The sequence below is a fragment of the Sciurus carolinensis genome, chromosome 16 (assembly GCF_902686445.1).
Source record: "Sciurus carolinensis chromosome 16, mSciCar1.2, whole genome shotgun sequence".
NCBI lineage: Eukaryota > Metazoa > Chordata > Mammalia > Rodentia > Sciuridae > Sciurus > Sciurus carolinensis.
Genome location: NC_062228.1, coordinates 11,971,953 through 11,998,553, shown reverse-complemented (window position 1 = coordinate 11,998,553; position 26,601 = coordinate 11,971,953). Strand labels below are relative to the sequence as shown.

Genomic DNA, 26,601 nt, shown 5'->3' with positions numbered 1-26,601 from the left:
ACTAAGGATGTTGAAGGGGATATGAAGCGGGAGCAAAATGGCTCCCAGATATCCATCCAATCCATCCACCCCTTTCATGTGAGTCTGGCTTCATGAACCCCACTCTTTGAAGTTCCCAAGACACTTAAATCTGAGTGTTTTGGTTAAAGATGAACTCTGGGGGCTGGAGTTGTGGCTCAGTGGCAGAGTGCTTGCCTGGCATGTGTGAGGCCCTGGGTTTGATCCTCAGCACCACATAAAAATAAATAAATAAATAAATAAATAAATAAATAAATAAAGGATACATTGAAAACTAAAAAAAAATTTTTTTAAAGTTGAGATTTATCAAAAAAAAAAAAAAAAATTTGAACTCATTACCCCCTCTTCAGATTCCTCCAAAAGAGGAATCTGAACTTTTCATAAATGCAGGGTATCCATGAGAGGCTCAGCTCATTTGGACACATCAAAGCTGGGCCATTCGCACCCCTCTGGGATGAGTTCATCTCTGGAGCTCTCCTCCTTGCTTTGGCTTGGCTCATCCTCTGTGGCCTGCTCCTCCCACCATACTACAGGGGCATGCATCTCACTGCAGGTTCTACACAGAAGGGCACACAGCCAGTCTGCCACTGGGAGAGCCGCAGGAGGCAGAGTACCTCCCCCAGACTAGAAGGGTGCTAAGGGAAAGATAAAGACTTAAATAAATTTCCATGGAACAACTGGATAATCATTGGGAAAAGATAAAATTAGATCTATACTTTAAACCATTCACCAAAATAAATGCTAAATGGATCATAGAACCAAATGTAAAAATCCTAAAAGTAGCCTTTTGATGTTTTTCAAACAGATTTTATATGTATTTTCTATACCTTTGTAGTTTTGAGTTTTAGGTGGGGGATTTTTTAAAATATTTTCTAGTTCCCCTTATTGTTAAAAAGATTTTTTTCATCTATTTGTGTATGTGTGTGTGTTCCCAACATTTTTGTTGAATACCTCAACTAAGGCTGTAGTTATTCCTATTTCTTGTGAGTTTTATATCTTTTTAACCTACCTTAGGTTGTGGGAAGTGTGATATTTCATCATCTATATAGAAGATGCCATTTTCTTCCTTGATTCCCTGGTCTCTAAAGATTTGGCTGTTTTTCTCCATACAGTTGCTTATTTAACCCCTCTTAGTCATGATGAAGGCTTCTAAAATCTGGGAATGGAGGATTATCTGTCACTGTCTCTATTCTGAAATACTGAATCAATGTGAGGAAGCTCCTTGAGAATTTTGTGTACGATGGGGCCTATCAACTGTCAGGAGTGATATTAAGGTGGCCAGACAGAGGATCAGCCATTTCTTGGGGCTGAGGGTGCCCAGGGTCGGCTAGGTTATGTTGCAGTTACAAAATCCCCTCAAACTCCCAGTGGCTTAAAACAACTGTTTTCATCAAACCACATAATATCCATTGGCCTCTGCTCATCACAGCCACTCAGGGACCCAGGTGTACTATGGCACCATCTAGAATGGATCTCAGGGGCAGGGAAAAGGGAACCTAGTGAATCACACTTGCCTGTTTAAGACTTTGCCAAGTTCACATTTCCTTAGTGCCAAACAAGGATCTTTTTATCTTGAAGAGGTGCCGTATGTGAATAAGTACAGTCTACAACACAGCAGGCTCCTTGGAGAGGAGACTTTAGCCTTATGGCCTAGGGTGGGGTGGGTGATACACACTGGCAGGCACACTCCAAAGGGATGGAAGGAAGCAATTAAGGATCTTACCTGCCATGGGAACAGCTACAGTTTACCATTTAGCAGGCAAGGAGCTACCTTCTGTGACTTATTCAGTGAAGTAATAAAACATCATTCTTTGTTACCTGAGGGGAAGGGTAAAATCCCAAAACTATATTTTCAAAAGTCAAATTATTCCTTTTTGAATGTGAATTAAAAATCAATGTTCCTTCTCATTACTCTTTCAGAAAAAAGAAAAAAAAAAACAACCAACCAAGCAAACAACAACAACAAAAAAACCCAACTTCTGTGATGAGTCTATGCCTGGATAACACAAAACTCTGCCCCTGAAGTTTGCTGAACCATTAGTACCAGGACCAGCTTGGCCCTCAGCAAATACAGAATGAACTTCTTTCCTCTAGTCTGCTCCTGAGAATAATGAGAATAATGCACCTTTCCTGTTTCTGTTCCTGAGAATAATGCAGGCTTTTTCTGGGAGTACAGTTTCTCTACAGGGAGGAACTTGTGAAGTAGGAAAAACATGTAGTATCTGCACTTGGAGGAGTCTGAATGCGATCCTTTGCTATGATTTTGACCTTTTTGTAAATTAAGATAGTAATACATATTCATGACAAAAAATAATTCAAATAGGATGGGCACGGTGGCATACGCCTGTAATCCCAATAGCTCAGGAGGCTTGAGGTAGGAGGATCAGGAGTTCAAAGCCAACTTCAGCTATGGCCTTGCGATAAGCAACTCAGATCCTGTCTCTAAATAAAATACAAAATAGGGCTGGGGATGTGGTTCAGTGGTTGAGGGCCCCTGAGTTCAATCCCTCATACCCCCCGCCCCCAAATAATAATAATTCAAATAAACACATAAATTTATTAAGTAAGACATGGATGGCCTCCCTGAACAGTGGTAGGAGAAGTATCGTCTGAGCTGCCTCCAATCAGGGGGCCTGCTTGCATCTGGCCTCCAGAGCAGTTATATGACAGCGAGTCTGCTTCTGGACTGGGCCCAGCAAGTGTGTCAGCTTCAGGCCCGCTTACCATTTGGCATTTCTGCTCCATTGCTAGTCCACAGAAACTCATCTGGTTTCAATCAGATGGTGGTTTTGTTTTTGCACTGTGTATCACTGCCCTGTAGCTCAGAGCAGATCTTAACTGTTGCTCCACTGTCTGGCTTCCTGTCTTCTCCTCTCCCACTCCACTTCCCTTGCAGGCCTGCCTCCCCTTACCACACCACTTCCCCTTGCTTCCTGGTCTTGCAGCAACCTTGCTCCACCCTCACCCCTTCTTCTCCGAAGCTCTCCCCCATTTCCAGCTGTGCAGTGGGCACACTTGACCTCAAGGCACACTCTTGCAGCCTCTCTCCTGCACCACATCCCCAGGCAGACCCTCAGTCTTTCACAACTGCACATACATCCACTCCCACTGAGACCTTTTCTGTTCTTGTCCATTCACTCAGGGGCCATAACTCTAGCCATGCACCCACAGCTTTGCCACACACTCACCTTCTACGGAACCAAAATCTCTCACAGCCAAACAGTGGACAAAACAATGACTTGTTTTTTTTTTTTTTTGGGTGCTGGGGATACGAACCCAGGGCCTTGTGCTTGCAAGGCAAGCACTCTACCGACTGAGCTATCTCCCCAGCCCCAATGACTTGTTTTTAAGATGAGGTCTCACTATGTTGCCCAGGCTGGCCCCTGGAACTCCTGGACTCAGGCGATCCTCCTGCTTCAGCCTTCAGAATAGCTGGGACTGCAACTCACATGTCTGCGTAGATTTTTTGGGGGGGATGGAAACCTGAGCTTTGCATATGCTAAGCAAGCACTCTACCACTGAGCTACCACCCAGTCCTTTAAAAAAGTTTTTGACAGGATTTTGCCAAATTGCCCAGGTTGGCCTTGAACTTGCAATCCTCCTGTCTCAGTTTCCTGAATAGCTGGGTTACGAGCTTGGTTCAGCTAATGACATTTTATTCAACAAGAACTGAAAAAGTTTATTGCCCAAGGATTGTCTCTACAGGAAATATGGGTAAAATTAAAAAGAATTTTTTTTTGTATTTGTAGATGGGCAGCATGTCTTTATTTATTTCTATGAGGTATTAAGGATTGAACCCAGTGCCTCACACATGCTAGGCAAGTGCTGTCACTGAGCTACAGCCCCAGCCCCTGGGTAAATTGTTTATAATATGAAGAAAAATTTTCTAGTATGATGTAAAATCCAAATTTCTTAAAATAAAAATGGAACCTAACATTAAAATTTTACTTTTGGGCTGTGGATAGCTCAATGGTAGAACATTTGCCTAACAAGTACAAAGCCCTGGATTCCATCCCTACCCACTTAGAATAATTAAATTTTTTGTGTGGCATGTTTAAAAAAATGAACTTGTAAAGAAACACTAAGAAAACATCCACCACTTAAGATAAAGTCTTATTTCTCCAGCATAAACAGGTAGCTAAAACCCACTAAGAACTTTTACCCCAATAATAAAACAGTGAGACAAGAATGGGCAGCTTTCAGAAAGAGAAAATAAAATTATCCAATAAACTGTAAATTTGCCAAGTCTCGATAGATTTAAAAAAAAAAAAAAAAAAAAAAAAGCAATGACATAATCAGGTTTTGCTACCCAGACTGGCAGTTTTAAAATTTGAGTTTGCAAGCAGGTAAAAGTAAATATTTCTGTATTACTGCAATAACAAATAGGTAAAAACTTTTTGGCAGGAATAACTGGCAATGTATTATGACGTCCACTCTTTGAGCCAACAGTTCTACTTCCAGGAATATATCCTAGAGAAATTCTTACCAATGATCCAAGACAAGGACAAAGGTATTAACTGTGAAACTGTGAGTAACCTTGTCTGCTGGAAACTTCCAATGCCTATCACTGGGTGCACCAGGAAATAAATGGCAGGACAGCTACACGCTGGAGTGACAGCGATTTTCCAGTGAAGTAGATATATGTATGCTGGATGGGTCAATATGTCTAAGATATGATGACCAGTGAAAAAGCAGGTTGCATAACTGCACAAAGAGCACACACCTCTGCAAAACAGAATTGAGTTGGCTTTTGCATAGAAGGCAATATGAAGGCAATATGACCCCCTACTGAGGGAGTCAGGGAGCACTTTCACATTGTACATAGACACACATATTTTTAATGAGCATATATTAGTCAGATAAGCAGAAAAATACAAATAACAAATCATGATTAGTAAAGCCTTTCTCATACTTTTAAAATTTCTTATAATGAATGATGCATATAATTTATCTGCCCTTATTCATACAGATAATGTATGAATTAAGTACCCATAAAGTCCATTATTATGGATAACAGGATAGAGTTTCACTTGGTCACACTTCCTTTCCAAACTGCTGCTCAGCTCCAGGCATAGCATGACACCCCAAGGATAAGGTAACTGGGCCAAGCATGTGTTCAGAAAACCTCTAAGTCTCCTGGCTGCCACAAACAGGACCCACAGTGTTTATAGAAATGGAAAGGAGAAAAGCAGGCCCAGATGCTCAAAGAATTTGGCCACCCCTGCCAGAACAATCTCTCTCCAAAGCCTGATTCACCAACTTCAATGCTTCTCCCCAAATCTCAAGTTCACAAAAAAAGCCATGGTGTTCATCAGGGAGAAAGAGGGAGAGCTTCCACCACAGACAGCAAAGGTAAAGCAACCAGCAGGACGATGGCCTGAGGGTAGGAGAAACATTCACAACAGGTATGGGGAAGAGGCAGTGGGGAAGGGGCAGCGCAGGAGTCCCCACCATTCCCTTCATTCCACCCATGGGGGCAGACAACACACATGTCCTGCCCTGCTTCTCCTGAGGACATCTACCTCTCATTTCTTCAGGGCTGGAGGCTGGTCCTAAGACCCCCAGAAAGAGAGTAGGCAGGGAGGCCTTGAGTAAGTGATTGCCATCAGCAACCAGACTGCTATAAGGACAGGGCAAATCATGGTTTAAAAGGGGGGAAGGGAGGACTATTTCCAAAAATGCAAAATTTCAACTGTCTCCTATTATTTGCACAAATTTTTTGTCCGGTCCAAACATAATTTAAAGTGAGGTAGGTAGCTTCTCTCCTCATGCCTTTGTCTTTGTGGTGACAGTTGAGGCCTCTGCCATGAAAGCACTCATCTCCTGGGCAGGGGCAGCCCATGGGCGGGCACCAGTGGCTGGTAGAGCTTCTCAGTTGGCTATTTTCTCAATCTCATCCAAATCATCCGTGTCCAATCTTTCTATCTTCTTATCTGGGGGTGGAGAGGAAGAAAGATGTGAAGAGAGACCAACGTGGGGTTGCCATGGAGACGCAGCTGAATCACTCACAGGATGGTGTGGCAGGAAGAGGGAAGACACAGGACCCTGCCCAAGAATGGGCCACTCTTTGGGCCACCACAGTGCTCCTTCCTCTTAACCCCAAAGGCTTCCAGAGCATGAGCAGGGAGCCCTGACCAACATCCAAGAGCCCAGGCCCCCTAGCCTGGCCACAGGAGAATGGTCATTAGAGTCCCTGAGCCCTGAGCCTTCCAGGTGTGCTCCTTGAGGCCATCTGTCCAGCCGGATGTAGAAGGGAAGGGAGGGAGCACACGTAGGGGCAAAGGCCTTTCTCTGGGCCAGGGAAAAACCTCCCCTTTCTCTATCTCCACCACAAAGAGGGTGCCGGGCAGGGGACCCTCTGGGGACTCACTAAAATGCTCCTGGATTCTGTTCAGGATGTTCATGCTGTGCTTGCTGTCGACCATGTTCACGGCCAGGCCCCTCTTGCCAAAGCGGCCAGTGCGCCCAATCCGGTGCAAGTAGGTCTCGTTGTCCGGGTTCCCGTCCTTGTCCACAGGAAGATCAAAGTTGATGACGACAGACACTTGTTCAACATCGATACCTGCACGAAGGAGGCACACAGAGGAGTCAGGGCTGGTGACATAGCCACATGCACCCACTCTGGTAGAGAGTCTGGGGCAGGTCACCTCTGGGGTGTGAGCACAAGAGAGGACACATATGGGCCTGTAGCAGAACCCGGCACGTGCTAAAAAATATGAAGTCAGAAGGCAAGTCTTTGCTACACACCCAAGTGTCTGAAGATACAGCCAAACACGTGGAGACGCCCCGGGAAGAGCCGCTCCATCTTGAGCAGGCAGAGCCTGGTGTCTCCTTCTACTGAGGCAGGACTGCTGCCTTCTATGTAATTCCCATCACCTGATGGAAATCCCATCTCTCCTGGCAAGGATTGTCCCCACCAACCCCAGATGGCTCCTAGAGACCATCTGAGTCTCCTGGATACAAGGACATCTCTCTCTAACAGGGCTGGGACCCTGAGCCTGGCATTCCAGGAGGTCTCTGCTCACCACGAGCACACACGTTGGTGGTCACCAGAACCTTCTCTTTGCCCTCTCGGAAGCGCTCGATCACAGCAGCCCTCTGCTCCACCATCATTTCTCCACTCAGCAGAGCCACCTGGTGGCCTTCTTTTGAGAGCTCTGCTGCCAACCAACTAGCTGTTTTGCGGGTCTGAAAGGAAAAAATAATTGTTTTAAATGAAAAGATGTGAGGGAGGAAAAAAAAAAAAAAACTAAGAAAACTGCAATGGCTTATTGCCATTAAAACACACAGAAACAGCTGGGCACGGTGGCGCACACCTGTAATCCCAGTGGCTCAGGAGGCTGAGGCAAGAAGGATTGCGAGTTCAAAGCCAGCTTCAGCAAAAAGCGAGGCACTAAGCAATTCAGTGAGACCCTGCCTCTAAATTAAAAAAAAAAAAAAAAAAAAAAAAAAAAAAAATTAGGGCTCAGGATGTGGCTTAGTGGCCAAGTGCTCCTGAGTTCAATCCCTGGTACTTCCTCTGCCCCCCCAAAATAAAATAAAATACAGAGAAGCCCTGATAAGAGTGAGAAGAAACAGCATGATTCTATTTTCCATATTTTTATTGATGTGTTTCTAGATATACATAATCATGGGGTTCATTTATTATATATTCCTACATGCCCATGACATAACAACATAATGTGGTCAAGTGTATAATTTTAGGGGGATGATTTTTTTTTTTTTTGGTGATGGTGGTCCTGGGAATTGAACCCAAGACCTCACACATTGCTAGAGAAGTGCTCTATCACTGAGCCAAATCCCCAGCCTTTTCAAATTAAAAAAAAAAAAAAAAAAAAAAATTAAATTTAAAACTCAGTAAGTTTCCCATACTGAAATTTGTGATCCTCTGCCTCAGGCTCCAAAGTAACTGAGATTACAGGTGTTATTTTTTCATCCAGGGTGAGTGTGGATTGAGCCAAAGATCTTCATTTCTAAGTAGTCCCTATCATTAATGTTTAAAAGTTATTTCATTGGATGTTATTTGGGTTTTTTTTCCAGCAACCTCTAAGAAGTAGTATCAAAGAAGATTCAGCTGTTCACAAAATCTTCCCCTTAGAACTCAAGAACCTGAGGAGACTATGTCCAGGGTATGGTACAGGCGACTGTCATAGCCTTCCTTTTCAATTTCACACAGTGTGAACCTGGTCCTCCTCAGCACACAGGTGCAGCTGGCTGGGAAGGGACTGGGGGCAGCCCTGCAGGTGCTACTCACGTGACAGAAGATCATGGCTTGAGCGATGGTGATGGCCCCATACAGGTTGCACAAGGCCTGGAACTTCTCGTCTCTGTTATTGCACAGGACGTAGTACTGCTTGATGGTGTCCAACGTCTCCTCTTCACGCTTCAGTTTGATAACATTAGGGTCTGGGACCACTTTCTGGGCAAACTTCCACACAGAGTCTTCAAAGGTGGCAGAGAAAAGCAACATCTGGCAGTTCCTGGGCAGCATCCTGCAAGGCGAGACCCAGACACTTTAAACGGCATTCCTGGGATAGGGGTGCCACAGGGGTGAGTTGGGATCCCACATCTCCTTTTCAACCCAGGGTGGGAAGACAGTCAGTTTTGATGTGGAAACGGCCCACCAATTACTGTTTCAAATATCAGAGTAAAGAATGCAACAGAAGCAAGAGGGGCATCTGAACTTCCTCCTCACTCCAGTTCTTACCTCTGGATGCGGATGCTCTGATCTTGGTGGCCCTGAGTGGCTATCATCACGTCAGCCTCATCCAGAACAAACACCTTGATCCTCTTGGGGTCAATGAACCTGAGCTTGGAGCACCAGTCCAGGACGGTCCCAGGGGTACCAATGACAATTTGCTCACTGATCTTCTGACCTCTTTCCACTGTGGAGACGAGATGCTTTCTGTGGGTATTTCAGAGGCTAAGCCAGCTCTGGAAATCAGAGCCCTGCCAATCCTTCCAGGACTAGTAGAAAAAATTAATTTCAGGTTTCAAACCCACCTGAGTGTTGTCTTCAAGTCTTAGTTTCTTCTACTGTGAAATGGGTAGAATGGCATTGTGGCCAGGATTAAATTCCATATCATGAACCCTCGATAAATGTTCTACTTTCTCCTAAACTTAACACGATACAACTCTCTTTATCATTACTCTTCTATTTTTTCCATTATGCACTCACCCACAGTTCACTGTTTTTCTTTAATTGGTAGTTGTGAGTTTCAGGATCCCTGGCACAATTTGTTGCTCCATTCTCTGGTCTTTAGACATTCTATTGTGTAGCTTATTTTTCTAAAGTACAGGGCTCTTTAATTTAAAAAGTACTACATTATTCTGAACTACAGCTGGCTGGAATTGAAACTGATATAAACATTTATCATATTTTCTAATTTATGTGCCCTCTGACCAACACTTCTACTATTAGAAATTAAGCCTGCAATTACAGTTGTGTGAAGTTAGCATGTGCAAGAATACACACAGAACATGGTGAGTAAGATTAGATATACCTAATGTATGACACCAAAGGCATTTAAGTACTGAGATGAAATAATCTCCGAAACATATTATTAAAAGTTAAAGAGCCAGATGTGGAGGTACATGCCTCTATCAGCTACTTGGGAGGCTGAGGTAGGAGGACCACAGCCAGCCTTAGCATATTAGCAAGACCCTGTCCCAAAATAAAAAATAAAAGGGGAAGGGGATTTATCTCAGTGGTAGAACATCCCTGCATTCAATCCCCATTACCACAAAAAATTAGTAATTTATAGAAAATTACAGGAGAATCACAAGTTTGAAGCCAGCCTGGGCAACAAAGAAAGACTGTCTCAAACAGAAAAAAAGGATTGGGAGTGTAGCTCAGTGGAAGAGCACCCCTGGGTTCAATTTCCCAGCACTGTATAAGTAAATAAATAAATAAACACACACATGAACAAATACAAGAAGATATGCAAAAAATGTAAAATAATGTCATTCTTACTAATTTTATATTGGAAATATACTTTTCATAAAAATATTATTTATACTAATGTAGTGAATTTGCTGTTATTTTTAAATTAATAAGTACCTCTAAAGTTTCTGAGTTTTAGCTTCTATCACGGCAAACCAATAAATACAACCTACAAAAAATAAAAATGTTTTGTATCCTCAATAGTATTGAGGAGTGTAAGAGAATAGTGAAACCAAAAAGTTTGAGAACTGCTGCTCTGTATAAGCAATTATAAACTGATGGTGACAAGGGAATCAAGGGAATATCTCTCATCAATTTGTTTTCTTTTTTTGGGGTGGGGGCGGGGGGGGTGGGTACTGGGGAGTGATCCGGAGGTGCTAAACCATGAGCCACATCCCCAGACCTTTTTTATTTTTTATTTTGAGGCTAGCTTTGAACTTGTGAACATCCTGTCTTAACCTCCCAAGTTGCTGGGATTACAGTAACTTGGTCACTGGGCCCAACTCTTTTGAATTTTTCTAAGTAATGCCAAACTGTATTCTAAAGTGACTATACCAATGTATACTCCCTGCCAGGAGTGTGTGCAGACTTCAATTCTGTCTTTGGTGATACTTGGTATTATCAGATACTTTAATTTTTGCCCCACTTAGAGGGGCATAGGGTTTCCATTTCTTTGTTATCCAGAAGCCCAATTTAGGCTCATCATCTTTTCATGTCTATTAGACATCTGCATTTCTTTTTGTGTAGAGGCTGTTCAATTGGGCCTCTTTTGTCCATTTTCCTAGTAGAGTAATTATATTCTTAATGATTTGTAGACGTTTTACATATTCTGATACTTTCTAATGACCCATTTCCTAATGAATTTTTCAAATCCTCCTACCCTCCCCTCTTCACTTTAACCATACTTTCTATTATATTTTGCAGAACACACAGAAGAATTGAAGGAAGGATTTATGATTTGAGTAAGACCCTATGAACTATACACGCTATGAGTTTTCTTTTATTGGGGCTAGTACATACAGTTAATGGACTGGATTTGTCCCCAATCTACCATCCCCTCTTTACTAAGTAGATTCAGAACTATAGATGCCAAACTCAAAATTCTGTCTTCTCAATGAAGAACTCAAGACTTTAGGAACTTCATGAGCTTTTAGTTTTTTTAACAACTTAAAATCTTATTTTAAAACTAAAGAGGAGCTCAATGTAGCTCAATGGTAGAGCACTTGCCTTGCATATGCAAGGCCCTGGGTCTGATTCCTAGGACTGGGGCAGGAGACTAGAAAGTACAGCTTACACATCAGCAAGTATTTAAATAGATTCACTCAAACCAATGCAGTTGGGCACTAGGGTGACTGATCTAAAGAAATGAATACAAACAAACAAAACAAAACTGAATATGTTCATTAGCTTCAAAATCTGAATACACAGCTACCTTCCCCCATTGTTCACCATTTAGGTCTCATTCCTCATACTCACATTTATTGCCTCGAACAGCATAAGCAAGCTTTAGTTCTGGATGAAATTTGCCCATCTGCTCAATCACTTTTCCTGTTTGAAGTGCCAACTCATATGTAGGGGAGAGGCACAGACACTGACAGAAAAATCATAAAAGATGAGTTTAGTAACAGAAAACAGGCTCCAACACAAGTATGCTACTATCATGACTTGAACAGTGCAGGGAATCACATTCTCCCCACTTTCCAACAATGGACTGAAGTCTTCAGTAGGGAGCCCTGCCATGGTGGAGGTCTTTGTAAGCCACTGCTTAAGGCTGCTGCTTCCAAATGAATTCTACTAGATTTGGGCCTAATGTGTTAATTTGTTCTGCCTGAGCCATGGCCTAGTTTGTCAGTAAAGGTCAGGGCTCTCATTAATCCTCCCACCAGATGGCACAGTCCTTCCCAGAGAAGGCAAGGGGGCCCCCAGGTTTCCAAGCCCTCACCTGAGGGTATCTATCTGCTGGTTCTACTCTGCTAAGCATGGCCAGGACAAAGGCAGCTGTTTTTCCAGTGCCAGACTGAGACTGGGCAATCAGGTTCTGTGGACTGGATTGACAAAGAACAAAAAATAAATTAGGGGAAGAGAAGAATGAAGGAACTTTGGAGGGTGTAGAGGAAAAGGGGGTGGGAGCGGGTGGGAATGGAAAAACAATAGAATGAAACAGTATTACCCTATATATATGTATGATTACATGAATGGTGTGAATATACATTGTGTACAACCATATAAATGAAAAGTTATATCCCATTTGTGTACAATGAATCAAAACGTGTCTGTAAAATTAAAAAATATTTTAAAAAATTAATTTAAAAAATTAATATTGATTAAACATAATAAAGAATCAAAATGTTCTTTCTGGGTAGAAGGAATACCCTTTATGCTTCTCAATATGATCTATATCTTCTGCACTGAACACAAATTACTTTAATACATTTTTCACATGTTATTAAAAAACTTAAATAGTATAGGAAATAATGATTGTTTTAGATGGGTTGACACATACACAAATCCTCATTCTTGACTCTAGCATAGCTAAAGTGCCCTAGTTTTATATCCCAAGAGCTCCAGGGAAATCCAAAATACAGAGCAGATCTGTGCCAGACAAATTCCTATTTTCTGCTGAGCCATAATGTGTCCCCAGGTCTTGGATCTTGGCTCCTTCTGCATGTTCTCTTTTCACATCTTTTCTTTTCAGTACTGAGGATAAAACCAGGGCCACCCACATATTAGGCAAGCACTCTTAACACTGAGCTATATTCACAGTCTTTCTATTTAAATTTTATTTTGAGACATGGTCTCAATAAACTTTCAATTCTCCTGCCTCGGCCTCTCAAGTCACTGGGATTATAAACATGCCTGGCTATTTTTCTTTGTTAATGGAAAAAAAAAAAAAAAGGAAACTTAGGCTAAGCAACATAGTAAAACTCTATTTCAAAATAAAAAATAAAAAGAGCTGGATGGAGATGTGGCTCAGTGGTAAAGTGCCCCTGGGTTGCATCCCCGGTACCTGGCCCCACCAAAAAAAAGAACCAAAGAAAGAAAAAAAGAAAACTAAAATGTTTGGCTAAAAATGTTGCTGTATAGAGTAGGATACTATTTAAACTTTAATAATATATAAACTATTCCTCAGCATCTTAGCGACACATACACATCTAGTGAAAATATAAAGAAACCTGAAGGGACAATGATGCACTTCAGGATGGAGCTCATTTTGGAGGGAGTGGGAGAGGACGTGAAGGGACAGTTAGATGGGGCATTGACTATCAACTGGACTTATGTTTTATTACTTGGCAAGGTAAGGCAATCTTAGTTGGATAAGGCTCTTGGTATTCTTCCTAATTCCTTTGTTAATGTCAAAAAATTTTAAATAATTTTTAAAAACCCAAGTTTAGCTGGACATGGTGGCACACGTCTGTAATCCCAGCAACTCAAGAGGCTGAGGCAGAAGGACTACAAGTTCAAGGTCAGCCTCAGTAATCAGCAAGACCCTGTCTCAAAAAAAAAAAAAAAAAAAAAAAAAAAAGTGGGGGGGGGGTGCTGGGGATACAGCTCAGAGGTAGAACACCCCTGGATTCAATTCCCTGTAACAACCACCACCCCAAGTTTTAAAACTGTATAAAATAAAGCACTATCAGTTTCTACTGGTAAATGGGAAAGACAGGAACTGCACCTAAATCCATGTTTCTCTCTGTACTTGCCCAAGCTCTTTTCCAAAAGAAACATGCTGCCCCAAACTATCCATTTTGTACTCATAGACAATAACAGCTGTGTGGGAAACATTTCTGTTAAACCAGCTTGGGAAGAGGTGCCTTGGGTCTGCACTCACGGTTCAGCAAGCATCATGGGTAATGCGTTCTCTTGTATCTTGGATGGTCGATTGAAACCCATGGCATAGACTCCCTGGAGAAGCTGTGGTTTCCTAGGAAGAAAGGCAGAGACAGGATGGGTTTCGAGTAGTTGAAGCTGTTTTAGAGGCCTCTAATCTTATCTTTTCCTACATCTAGCAAGGAATAATGCCTTCTACCTCTATCAGACATATTTTGATGCTTTAAAAAACACTATTCAAAAATCAATTCAAACCACCATCTTTCCCTACTAAATCTTTTAAAAATATATTTCAAAATTTGTTCTAATTATATTAAATCTTAATCTGCAACTATTATACAATTCGTAAAATAAAAAGACTGGTTTCCTTTCTTGGAGAAATTCAAGCTTTTAGCAGACCCATAAATCCGGCTGGTCTAGGATGACAAGTGTTCCCTGGATACAGCAATAGTATTTACTAATTCATAGCATAATAAATTATAAAAGAAATATCTAAAAATAAACACTACTTGCTACATTGCTAAGATGTAGAAATCTTCTCAGAGAATGGATTTCAGTTTTTATTTGTTGGTGCACATGTTAAAAATTGAGCCATAAGGGCTGGGGATGTAGCTCACAGATGGGAGTGCTTGTCTAGCATTGTGAGGTCCTGGGTTTAATCCCTAGCACTGCAGAAAAATTAAAAAATTGAATCACAGTCCTTCTGTATTCCATTGTCCTTCCAAAGCCAACACTGCAAATACAATGGACAACCAAGAGGTAAAAATATTAAGTCAATTTCTAATAGCTAATGTTGAACAGATAGGTAAGTTGAATTTTACAAATGCTTAGACTTTAATTATGTTTAGTCAAAATCAAAAATATAAAAGCACCAACTTCTTATATAAGTACCTACACAAAAGATATAAACTAAAACTATACTTACATTGTATTTACAATGAGCTCTGTGTTATCTCTAAATCGACTGGATGTTTAAGAAAAACCACATGAGACTGTTTCTGAAGAAAAGCCAAACCACATCAAGACTTCTGTTCTCTAAGCCCTCCCTGGAGGCTAATAGGCTCTCTAAAAGGCAAATGCTGCCACATATTGGTTCTGAGACATGAAGAACTTTTACAAAACAACATTTGGTGTTTTCTGTTTGGAAAAAAAAAAAAAAAAGCAGCTTCTAATTTAGTTATCAAAGAACAAAGTCACCACCTAATTGGGATTCACATAATTCAACGGCTTTCAGTGGATCATTATTTTTCTTTTATTTTGCAGATTATTTCAAATCTTTTAAGTATAAAACAGTCCAAATGTTGGGAATGGTGCCTCACACCTGTAATCCCAGAAACTTGAGAGGCTGATGCAGGAGGATTCCAAGTTGGAGGCCAGTCTCAGCAACTTAGCAAGGCCCTAAGTAACTTAGTGAGACCCTGTCTCAATGAAAAATTAAAAGAGCTGAGGATATAGCTCAGTGGTAAAGCCCCCATGGGATTAATCCCCAGTACCAAAACAAAACAAAAAAAATGGCCCAAGGACATTAGGTGACCTATGTTCTGTCCTTTGCTTCCTCTGACTTCCAACAATTAAATCAGAATGAACTTGTCTTTTTTTTTTTAATTTTGGACTAGGGATTGAATAAAGCGGTGCTTTGCTACTGAGCTACATCCCCAGCCCTTTTAATTTTTTATTTTCAGACAGGGTCTCACAAACTTGATAAGTCTGGGAGAAGTCTAATTTCTTGAAAACCTTAAAAGTTACAGTTTAAAAAAACCTGTTCTTCACAATTACTTCATGTTATGGTCTAGACCTGGGACGTCCCCTAGTCTTGTGTTTTGAGGACTTGGCCCCCGAATGCAGCAAAGTCCAGAGGGCTTTTTTAGGAAACTGTTGAATGAAGAGGGCTCTAACCTTACTGGAGGATTACATTTGATGGATTAATAATGTTAATCGACTACTGGGAGATGATGAAACTGTTGGCAGATGGGACACAGTGGGAAGGAGTAAGCCAGCAGGGAGCGTGTCCTTGGGAAATACCTATTATCAGTGGTTCCTTCCATTCTCCTTTTCTCTCTGCTTCCTGTTGCCCTGAGCTGAGCAGCTTTCCTCCTCCCTTTTACCATGATGCTGTCTTACCTCAGGCCCAAAGCAATGAAGCCAGTAAAACATGGACTGAAACCTCAGAAACTGTGAGCCAAAATAAATTTTTCTTCCTCAAAGTTATTTTTCTCAGGTATTTGTCACAGTGACAAAAAGCTGACTAACACATTTCATTAACAACTAGTTAGCTCTTATTTTCAATGTGTCTTACTCAGTGGTAATAGGCAGCAGGAATTTGGCCTCTATTTGCCCATAGGGGCTCACTAGATTTTTCTGAACAAAGGCAAATAATCCATTTATTCCACCACATTCTTATTCACCAGCTCTTTTCTGTCTATGATTTGGATGCTGGCAGACAGAAAGAATGGTAGGTATGTGATGTACTCCTCGAAAAAACCTGCACAGTAGCATGTACATGAAGCAATCATCCATAAATACCATTCTACTAACTTACCGAAGAAAACAAAGCATGTGGAATGACTCTCATGATTCTCTGCCTTTTAAAATAATGACATTAAAAGGCTTTCTTGCTAAGAAAGAAACATGCTACCTAAAGCTTGATTCTGGATTTTTCTTAAAATCTAGAATTGATAAAAGTTGCTTTCTGCTCTAGGTTCTAAGAATCCAGGCTCTTTTCACGAACTTTCTAAACACAGATAAACTGTTCTTAAGACCATAAACCCTACAATCTAACAAAAGCGCTTACCTAATAAGAAATGTTCCTGATATCCAGAAATCACCTGTCAGCCAATATTTTATTGAAAGTTCTAAGAGCATAAAAGAAAAAAGACTTTCAGCTATGATGAATAAATTTGTGGCATTTAAAATCTCTACCAAGAAAGTCAGGCCCAGAGGTGCACACCTTTAATACCAGCTTTCCCGGAGGCTGAGATGGGAGGCTCCCTTGAGCCAAGGACTTGGAGGTCAGCCTGGGCCACACAAGAAACGGTCTTAAAAAAATCTCAACCAAGAGAACTGGGTAGCCAAGAAAGGGGTGGGAGACCATCACTGTAAACTTGTTCATACTTTTTCACTTTTGAATCGTGCATTACCTACTCAGAGAAGTAAATACATTAAAAAGTTTTAAAGCAAAAGGAAAAAGTAAAATTCCCACAAGAACCTCTTAGGTACTAGGTACTAGTTTTATAGGGGAGTAGGGGGGAAGGAAAAGCTGTTCAAAGCAATGAATACTCACAGTCGAAGCTCTTCAAAAGACTTCACTGAGTAGAGTGGGGAGTTCGGATCCCGCTGCAGAACTTCCACTTGGTTAGTGTTATCCACAAGGTTGCTTCGGATCAGCTTGTTGAGTAAAGACTGGGCAGCTCTGTCCTCTGTCAGGAAGAAACCAGCAGATTTTCTCCATACTCACCAGTCAAACCCCACCCTTCTAAGAGCCCATTCTCCCCCTCTGCTCCAGCAGCTGGGCAACCAAGCATGGCTGGAAAAAAACACTCACACTGACAAGTCTCATTTTTTTTAGTACCAGGGACTGAACCCAAAGGCACTTAACCACTGAGCCACATCCCCACCCGACCCCCTTTAATTAAATTTTTTTTTAGTTACAGATGGACACAATACCTTTATTTTATTTATATGGTGCTAAGGATCAAACCCAGTGCCTCACATATGCTAGCCAAGTGCTCTATCACTGAGCCACAACCCAGCCCTTTTGTATTTTGAGACAGGGTCTCGCTAAGTTGCTGAGGCTGGCTTTGAACTTGTGATCTTCCTGCCTTGGCCTCTCAAATTCCTGAGATCATAGGTGTGCAACAACATGTCCAGCAAGTCTTTGTTTCCATAGTTCACTCATTCATTCTTCTTCTCAAAGATTCAGTTATAACTACTCTTTTCTCAAACTTTTAACCTCTCCACATTCTCATGACTACAACTACACATCCACCCACATCTGCACACCTATCCTCCACCTCCCATCCTATACCTAGATAAGCCTGTGCCCTTAAGGCTAAGCCTTTGCTTATCTGAAAGTTCCTATTCCTTCCTGCCCACAAGGATATTTCTCACCATTTTCTCTTGCATTTCACTTTTCCCCTCTACTGGACCATTCCTAGGAGCATGTGAACCTGTTTTAACATGTGTTCATAAATGTGTTTCCTCCTTTACCCCACATTCCCATTCAACTACTGTCCCAGTTTACTACTCCAGTTTCTGGAACATTCCATAAAAGAGTTGTCTATATTGATTTTACTTTCTCTCCCTCCCCTCTATTCAATGTACACTGATTGGGTTTTTTTTTTAAAACCTCCCCTCTTGACCTCAATAGTTCTTGGGAAGTTCAACAATGATTTCCACACTGAAATCAATTTAATGGTCAATTTCTAGTTTCTTTTTTTTTTTTTTTTTTGAGACAGGGTCTCTCACCATGTAGTCCAGGCTGGTCTCAAACTCACAGACTGAAGTGATCCTTCTGCCTTAGCCTCCCTAGTAGCTGGGACTACAGAAGGGTAGTACCACCGACAGCTCCAGTTCTTCTTTTAATCACCTTATTACCTACAGGTGACATCCTACTTTTGAAACACTTCTCTGGCTTCCAGGACATCACACTCTTGATGCTCTTGATTCTCACTCTATCTCACTGACTGCTCCTTTTCAATCTCCTTTGCTGAGTCTTCCTCTTCAACTTGACCTCATAACTCAGCCTCTGACTCCAGGAAGGCAAGCACCAGTTCATCTTCCATCTCTTGCCATAGGGCTTCAAAAAGTAGTTACCTTTCTCTTCTTCATCTGTCTTCTCTGCAGTGGTACTGGTTTTGATAACACCTACACAAGAAAATGCTCATCACTAGAAAGGCAAATATTAAACTTAAAAGATGGGACAACAGAAACACTAAAACTTATTTAAGTGACCGAATATAAATAGTTGGCATTTCTTTATGTTTAATGGATTTTATATCCAGGAATTTTTTAAGAGTACAAGAAATTTTTAATACCTACAAATTTAAGCTAACTTAGTGACCAGAGTATATCACTTTTACTTATACTAAGTTGATGCTAATATAATATAGCATTATATTAGCAAACACGATCCATCAATTTTTACCTTTTAGACTGGCAAAATTCTAAAAGTTTGATGAAACACTGTGATGGTGACAGGGCAAAAAAGGGAGAGAGAATCTATATTTTTATTTGCTTTATATAAAGAACCTGTGAAGAATATTAAAAATCCAGAACAGTGGTTACTTATGGGATGGGACGTATTATGGGTACAACTGTGTCCTCTCAAAATTCATATGCTCAGGTCCTAACCTCTAGTGCCTCCTAATGAGACCTTATTTGGAGATGGGGGTCACTGAGGATGTAAAAAGTTAAGCTAAGGTCATTAAAGTGTGCCCTAATTCAATAAAAATAATTTCTTATAAAAGGGAAACTTAGGGCTGGGATACAGCTCAGTAGCAGAGCACTTGACTAGCCTGCTTGTGGCCCTGGATTCAATCTCCAGTACTGACAAAGGGGGCAGGTATGTGGTACTGTACTTGGACATGAGACACAAAGAGAATGCCAGGTGAAGACAAAGGCAGAAATGGGGTGATGCTGTTATAATCCAAGGAACATCAAAGTCTGTAAGTACACCACCAGAATGCTGAGAGGTGATGGAATAGGGTCTTCCTCATAGTTCTCGGAAGAAACTAACCTTGCTGACACCTTGATCTTGGAATTCCAGTTTCCCAAACTGTGAGACAATAAACTGGTGTGGGTTAAGCCACCCAGCTTTGTGATGCCTTGTTAGGGCAGGCCCAGAAAATAAACACACGTGGCAGAATGAACAGGGTAAATATTGGAGCAGCATGGGAAGGACGCCTTGTATACTTCTATACTTCTTGAATTTTAAAATGGACATATTTTCAAAAAGTTAAAAACTGATATACTCCCCTTTAGTAATGAACCCTAATTTAGGGCTCTCAATTCCAGCACCACCATTTGCCAAACATTACAATGAAGGAAAGAGCCATGGCTTGCTACAGATGTGAGTGTACATGTGTCACTTGTACCTAGCCTATGGTTACTAATGACTCACCATTGGTATCTGGTTTGACCTTCTCTTCCTTGATCTGTAAACTGCTCATCTGAATAGGAATAAAAAGAAACAGAGTAAGCAAATGATCTAAGCAAAGGAAGGCCTCTGGGCAAAAGAGAATCTCTCTAGTGAAAGTTTGGCAAGAACTACTGCAGAACTATATCAGGGAGCTGGTCTGTTCTGCTCAATGCAGAATTGCTGAAAGTACCGGCAAAAATGTTCATATATCTTCAATAGCCTTGGGAAAGGAATGATAGCTGGACATGGTGATGCAATCAAATATTCCTAAAAACTTGGGAGGGTGAGGCAGGATAAGCATTAGTTCAAGACCAGCCTGGGTAACTTAATGAGACCCTGTCTCAAAATAAAAAATAAAAAGACTGGTGATGTAGCTCAGTGGTACAGTGCTTGCCTAGCATGCATGAGTCCCTGGGTCCATTCTTCAGTACCATAATAAAGAATAAAAAAAGAAAGGAAATGGGAAAAAAACAAAACCTTAAGCACTGAGTCTACAACAGGCATATGTGACAACACTTTATGTGTGTTATTACTATTACTTGCTGGAGGAATTAAGCACATCCTACAGACTTCACTGGCAGAGGACTCTTAGAAGATTGTACCTGATTTCCTCTGGACTTTGCCTCTGGAGCCTTTTCCTTTTGCTAATTTTACTTCCTATCTTTTCATTGAAATAAATCATAGCTGAAAGTATAAGTATATACTGAATACCTATGAGTCATCCTAACAAATCATCAAACCTGGAAACTTCAGAGACTCTTATGAGATGCTTACCAAGATGTCACCTTTCCTCAAATTCAGAACATTCAAATCAGAATTCACCATTCACCATATCAAATCTATCCTTCCTCCTACTTCCTCATTCCTGTTACTAGCGCTTTATTAACAGTGCCTATGAGATCCAGGTTGAACATAGTAAGCTTTGATATTGTTTCCCTTCTCTTGTTTTCCTATTGTGTTAGCAAATCCTGCTTAGCTTACCTCCATGGTATTTCTTTTTTTTTTTTTCAAATATTTTTTAGTTGTCAATGGACCTTTATTTTACTTATTTATATGTGAGAATCGAACCCAGTATGTCATACATGCTAGGCAAGTGCTCTACCACTGAGCCACAACTCCAGCCCCACAGTATTTTTTGATTCCGTCACCTCATCTTCACTTCCATCGCTCAACATACACCCTCTACTTCTAAGTTATCAGAATAACTTCCCCACTGATCTCCTTTCCTCTATGCATCATTTCTTCTACCATACTCTGTTCCCTGCAGTCCAATATATCTTGCCAACCCTCAGATATATTTGTCAGTATCCTTTTATAAAAAATCCCAACATGTATCCCATTTGTTTACAATAAAAATAAATTTAAAAAAAATCCCCAAATCCACCAAATAAAGTTTTTTTCCTCTTTGAGTTCTTAGTTAAGTTCCAAATAAGACTCCCTGCAATATTTTCTATACTGCCTCTACCCCAACCTAATAACCTAAGCTGCAGCAAAAATTAGTTCTGATTCTTGTACCGTAGGCGAATCCAACACTTTGGTGCATTTTCTCCTCCTAAAATGCCTTTTACTTCCACCCTGTCAAATCTGATTCATTCTCTAATAAACAATTCACAAAAAGCACACCTGATTTTCCTACTCACTGCTCAGAGCTCATTTATCATCTTATCCTTGGCACTTTCACAGTATTTCTCTCATTCTAGACTATGAAGATGCTTCCTATACTCCACTGGGTTTCCTCCATTTCAAATACCTGCTGACAAACTGACAAACCTTCCACAGCAATAAAGATGGCTGGAGAAAAAAAAGGCAATTTAAGCATTAAAAAGTTATATAAGGCTTGTCAGGTATGCCTATAATTCCAAGAACTCAGGAGGTCGACACAGGAAGCTAGCAAGTTCAAGTCTAGCCTCAGTAACTTAGCCAGACCCTGTCTCAAGATAAAAAATAAAAAAGGATGAGGGGGCTGGGAGGATAGCTCAGTCGGTAGAGTGCCTGCCTTGCAAGCACAAGGCCCTGGGTTCGATCCCCAGCACCGCAAAAAAAAAAAAAAAAAAAAAAAAAAAAGGATGAGGAATGTGGCACAGTGGTTAAGCACCCCTGGTACTACTACTACTAATAGTAAGTGAAAATTTTTAAAGATTGAGGATAGGCCAGGTGCAGTGGCGCAAGTCTGTAATCCCAGCAACTGGGGGGGGGGGGGGCTGAGGCAGGAGGATTGGGAGTTCAAAGCCAGCCTCACCAACGTAGAGAGGCTCTAACCAACTTAGGGAGACCTTGTCACTAAATAAAACATGAAAAAGGGCTGCGGATGTGGCTCAGTGGTTAAGCACTCCTGGGTTCAATCCTTAGTCTCCCCCCCACCAAAGAAAAGACCAATATATGAAACTAAATGTCACTTTAGACATCAGAGAAACAATTTGTAAGTGCCTTCCTACAACATCTGCAGTTGACTGACTGAAACATTAAATCTAAAGCTGACTCTGTTACTCTGCTACAAACTGCCAAACATGTTAAACGTGGATCCAAGAATAGTTAAATATAAAGTAGCCCAAGATCAGGACTGGGGAGATAGCTCAAGGACTGGGGAGATAGCTCAGTTGGTAGAGTGCTTGCCTTGCAAGCACAAGGCCCTGGGTTCGATCCCCAGCACCGCAAAAAAAAAAAAAAAAAAAAAAAAAAAAATAATAATAATAATAAGTAGCCCAAGATCACTTAAAAAAAAAAAAAAAGAGAGAGAGAGATTGAGAGAAGAAAAACCTGTCACATAACACAAGGGGGGAAAAAATCAGCATCTGCATTTGCCTTTCCTTATAATCATAAGGACAAAAGGTGCAAGTACAGGAAACCAGGCCCCATAGCAAGCGCTGATTTACCACAGGATAAAGTCTTTAACCCGGATAAAGATGCAAAACTCGATACCAGTGTCTTCCTAGGAGTAAACGCAACTAAGAGATTGCCCATGGCGAACTCCAGGAGCGTGCTGGGCACAGGCCTGCTCAACTCCGGGCGCTTCCTGGGCTCGAAACAGAATCCACTGGGGCCCCTGCCGCATTCTCCCTGCCTAAAGTCACTGACCGATTTGACAGCCGCCTCCTGTTCGTCCACCGCTAGGGCCCACGAGTCGGTGGCCATGGTCCTGGAGGAAGGAGGATAACTTGCGGAAACGTGCACAGCACAGCGCGCCAATATCACTCCCCAGCCCTCAGTCGGCGCGGGATGCCACTCTCGCGGACCGGAAGTGGCGGAGCGCGAAAGTTACGTCAGTTCCTGTCATGCCGCGGACGTCACCGATCAGCGCCAGGCCTGTGCTACAACCTTGCCCCTTCCTCAGGAGCCGACCCAGGTGTTGACTGGACTCTCAGGTGTGTCCTCGCTTGCTTTAAAATTTTTGAGCTTGCCGGCGGCACTCGGGAGGCTGCGGCAGGAGGATCAAAAGTTCAAAGCCAGCCTCAGCAAAAGCGAGGCGCTAAGCAACTCAGTGAGACCCTGTCTCTAAGTAAGATTCAAAATAGGGCTGGGGATGTGGCTCAGTGGTCGAGTGCCCCTGAGTTCAATCCCCGATACCAGCTCCGCCCCAGAAAAAAAAATCTTTGAGCTCGACAAAGTGAAAAACAGATTTCACTTCATTGTCTTACTTCACACTGAAATAGCTTTAAATTTGTCTTTAAACCTGCCACGACTCATATTAAGTCTCTGAAGTGTAAAGCTTTGTAAAGTCTCATGAAATATATATTGTGGTTGTGGCTCAGTGGAGCGATTGTCTTCATGCCCGAGGGTTCCATCCCCAGCGCTGCGAAAAGAAAAAAAAACTATAAGATGCCAGACGTGGTTGTGTACGCCCTAATCTCAGTCATTTAGGAAGCTGAGGCGGGAGGATTTCAAGTTCAAAGTTAGCCTCAGCAACCCAGCGAGAACCTGCCTCAAAAAATAAAAAGGGCTGGAGATGTGACTAAGTGGTTAAGCACCCCTGGGTTCAATCCCCAGTACCCACTCGCCCTCCCCTAAACAAGCGACTTGCTGCTTAGTAGCAGCCTGGACCTGAATCTGACTCCTGAATCCAGTGCTCTTCTGATGAACTGCGCAGGCGCGGGTTGGGGCTGCTGCATGTGGTTTTGGGACTTATCTTTTGCATCAAGTGTTTCCATAAGGTCAATATGCATTTTTCATTAGCCAGGAAAAAAGACTGAGATGGTCAAGTACTCTGGAGGTTACCCTTTTCAGTGAAGGCCCACTCAACCCAAATCAGAAATTAGGTATGTTTTTTGTGAGTTGGTTTTAGGGAATGAAGCAGATTTAACAGAGTGGAAGTAAAAGGCATTTTAGGAGGAGAAAATGTACCAAAATGTTGGACTCGCCTATAGAACAAGAACTCATTTTTTGTTGCAGCTTAGGTTATTAAGCTGGGGTAGAGGCAGTATAGAAAATATTGCAGAGTCTTATTTGGACCTTAACTAAGGACTTGAAGAGGAAAAAAGCTTTATTTGGTGGATTTGGGGATTTTTTTTTATAGAGGGATACTGACAAACATATCTGAGGGTTGGCAAGATATATTGGACTGCAGGGAACAGAGTATGGTAGAAGAAATGATGCATAAAGGAAAGGAGATCAGTGGAAAAGTTAGAAGTAGATAACTTAGAAGTAGAGGGTGAATGTTGAGCCATGGAAGTGAAGATGAGGTGACAGAATCAAGAAACACTGTGGAGGGAAGCTAAGTAGCATTTGCAACCATAATAGGAAAAGATTAAACCTGTAAACCCAGTGACTCAGGAGGCTGAGGCAGGAAGATCACAAATTCAAAGCCAGCCTCAGCAATTTAGTAAGGCCCTAAGCAACTTAGTGTGGCCCCGTCTCAAAATAAAAATAAAAAGGGCTGGGGATGTGGGTCAGTGGTAAAGCAACTGCAGGTTAAATCCCCAGTACCAAAAAGATAAAAATTTGGGCAACGGTAATAAAGTACTTCCATATGGAGCACTGAATTAGAGTTGGCATACTGCTAGAATCGTAGGACTGGGATGTGAGCTGAAAAAGTTGCTTCTGACCTTTCCCTTGGGCTGTGACTTATTTTAACAATGCCTACCTAGGGAGGTACAGCTTACAGCCTGGATCAAAGCTGAGCTGCTATTGCAAGATTTGACTAAACTGGGATCCAGGTCATGGGGAGGCAAATGTGAAAAAACCTAGACGGAGAAGGGCAAGTAAAATATGATAACTGGGTATGGTAGTACACCTGTAATTCCAGAGGCTTGGGAGCCCGAGACAGGAGGATCACAAGTTCAAGGCCAGCCTGGGAAATTTAGCAAAAACCTTGTCTCAAAATAAAAAAGGGCTGGGGATGTTAACTCAGTATAAAAGTGCCCCTGGGTTCAATTTCTGGTACCAGAATGGGACAAAAAAAAAAAAAAAAAAAAAAAAAAAAAAGGCCAAGAGAAGGAATTTGTTGTATTGGTAGAAAGATTTCGGTAAGAATAGAGATAATTATCCCATTAGGATAGGAGTGGGATTGCTGCATGGAGGAAGAACTGGTGTTAGGTTGTTGAGGGAATTTCCTCATATGGGCCAAATTCTTGGAATAGGGAGATTTCCTTACAGCTGAGAGGGATTATTGGGTTGGAAGTTAGAGGTGAAGGTGAGCGAAAGTCTTGAAACGTTCATTGTGAAGTGTGTGTATTGGGGGTTAATCGCATCTATCGGGGTAGAGGAATTAGAGCTCTTTCAGAAGTTGTTCCCTCATGCCTATAATCCCAGCAATTTGGGATGATGAGGCAGGAGGATCCCAAATTCAAGGCCAGTCTCAACAACTTAGGAGGCCCCTACACAACTTAATGTGACCCTGTCTCAAGAAATAAAAAGGGTTGGGGATGTGGCTCAGTGGTAGAGCACCCCTGGGTTCAACCCCCAAGACCTAAAAAAAAAAAAAAAAAAGTATGCAATATTTAATTTGTCCTTCTGGTCAAATATTGTTTTGGAAATTAACAGGGCTTGGAAGTAGCTCAGTAGTGAAGTAATTACCTGGTATGTGCAGGGCCCTGGGTTCTAGCCACATCACCTCCCTCCCCACCCCACCCCCCACAAATTAACAAAACAATGCCTAAATACTGGGATATTGCTGTTAGACCTGGATTCAAATAGCATTGGTTTATCTATATAATTTCCATGCAAATTTGGCAGCCTCTAGTGTTTGGGAGGAAAATAAATAGACCAGAGCAACAGTAAACCTGGAGGTTGACCACACACCCTAACCAGGGCTAAGTCATTCTTCAGGTGTAAGCAAGGAGAGGTTTGCTCTCAGACCTAAGCTAAAGCACCTAAGACCATTTGATTATTATCCAACTAAGGAATTCTAAGGATGTTGGAAACTTTTTTTTTTGCTACCAGGGATTGAACCCAGGGATGCTTAGCCTCTGAGCCATATCCCTAGTCCCTCACCCCCTTTTTATATTTTATTTAGAGACAGGGTCTCACTGAGTTACTTAGGGCCTCACTAAATTGCTGAGGCTGTCTTTGAACTCATGATCCTCTTGCCTGTGTCTCCGTGCATGACTGTGCCTAGTTGCTGGAAACCTGTGGATGAGTACAGAACAGTTGTAAAGACTCACAAAATGAGCCTGGCATGGTGGCACAAGGCTGTGATTCCAGCACTTTAGAGGCTGAGACAGGAGGATCACAAATTGGAGGCCAG

General features: G+C 41.7%; 1 protein-coding gene across 2 annotated transcripts; it reads right to left on the bottom strand.

The window, feature by feature from the left end:
* Positions 1 to 4,112: 4,112 nt before the first annotated feature.
* Positions 4,113 to 23,208, bottom strand: LOC124966473 (ATP-dependent RNA helicase DDX19A). 2 transcript variants are annotated; one of them, XM_047527733.1, is made up of 12 exons: positions 22,998 to 23,208; positions 19,905 to 19,953; positions 18,599 to 18,649; positions 17,067 to 17,202; positions 13,788 to 13,880; positions 11,904 to 12,006; positions 11,438 to 11,552; positions 8,726 to 8,903; positions 8,273 to 8,510; positions 7,044 to 7,206; positions 6,389 to 6,580; positions 4,113 to 5,951 (listed from the first exon to the last, which is right to left on the bottom strand). In XM_047527733.1, exons 1-12 carry the CDS (start codon positions 23,052 to 23,054, stop codon positions 5,890 to 5,892), a joined length of 1,437 nt encoding a protein of 478 aa, XP_047383689.1. In that variant the 5' UTR covers positions 23,055 to 23,208; the 3' UTR covers positions 4,113 to 5,889. The 2 variants fall into 2 exon arrangements, with proteins under 2 accessions (XP_047383689.1, XP_047383690.1); XM_047527734.1 differs by lacking the exons at positions 17,067 to 17,202; positions 18,599 to 18,649; positions 19,905 to 19,953; positions 22,998 to 23,208 and adding an exon at positions 16,578 to 16,625.
* Between the last annotated feature and the right edge of the window lie 3,393 nt (positions 23,209 to 26,601).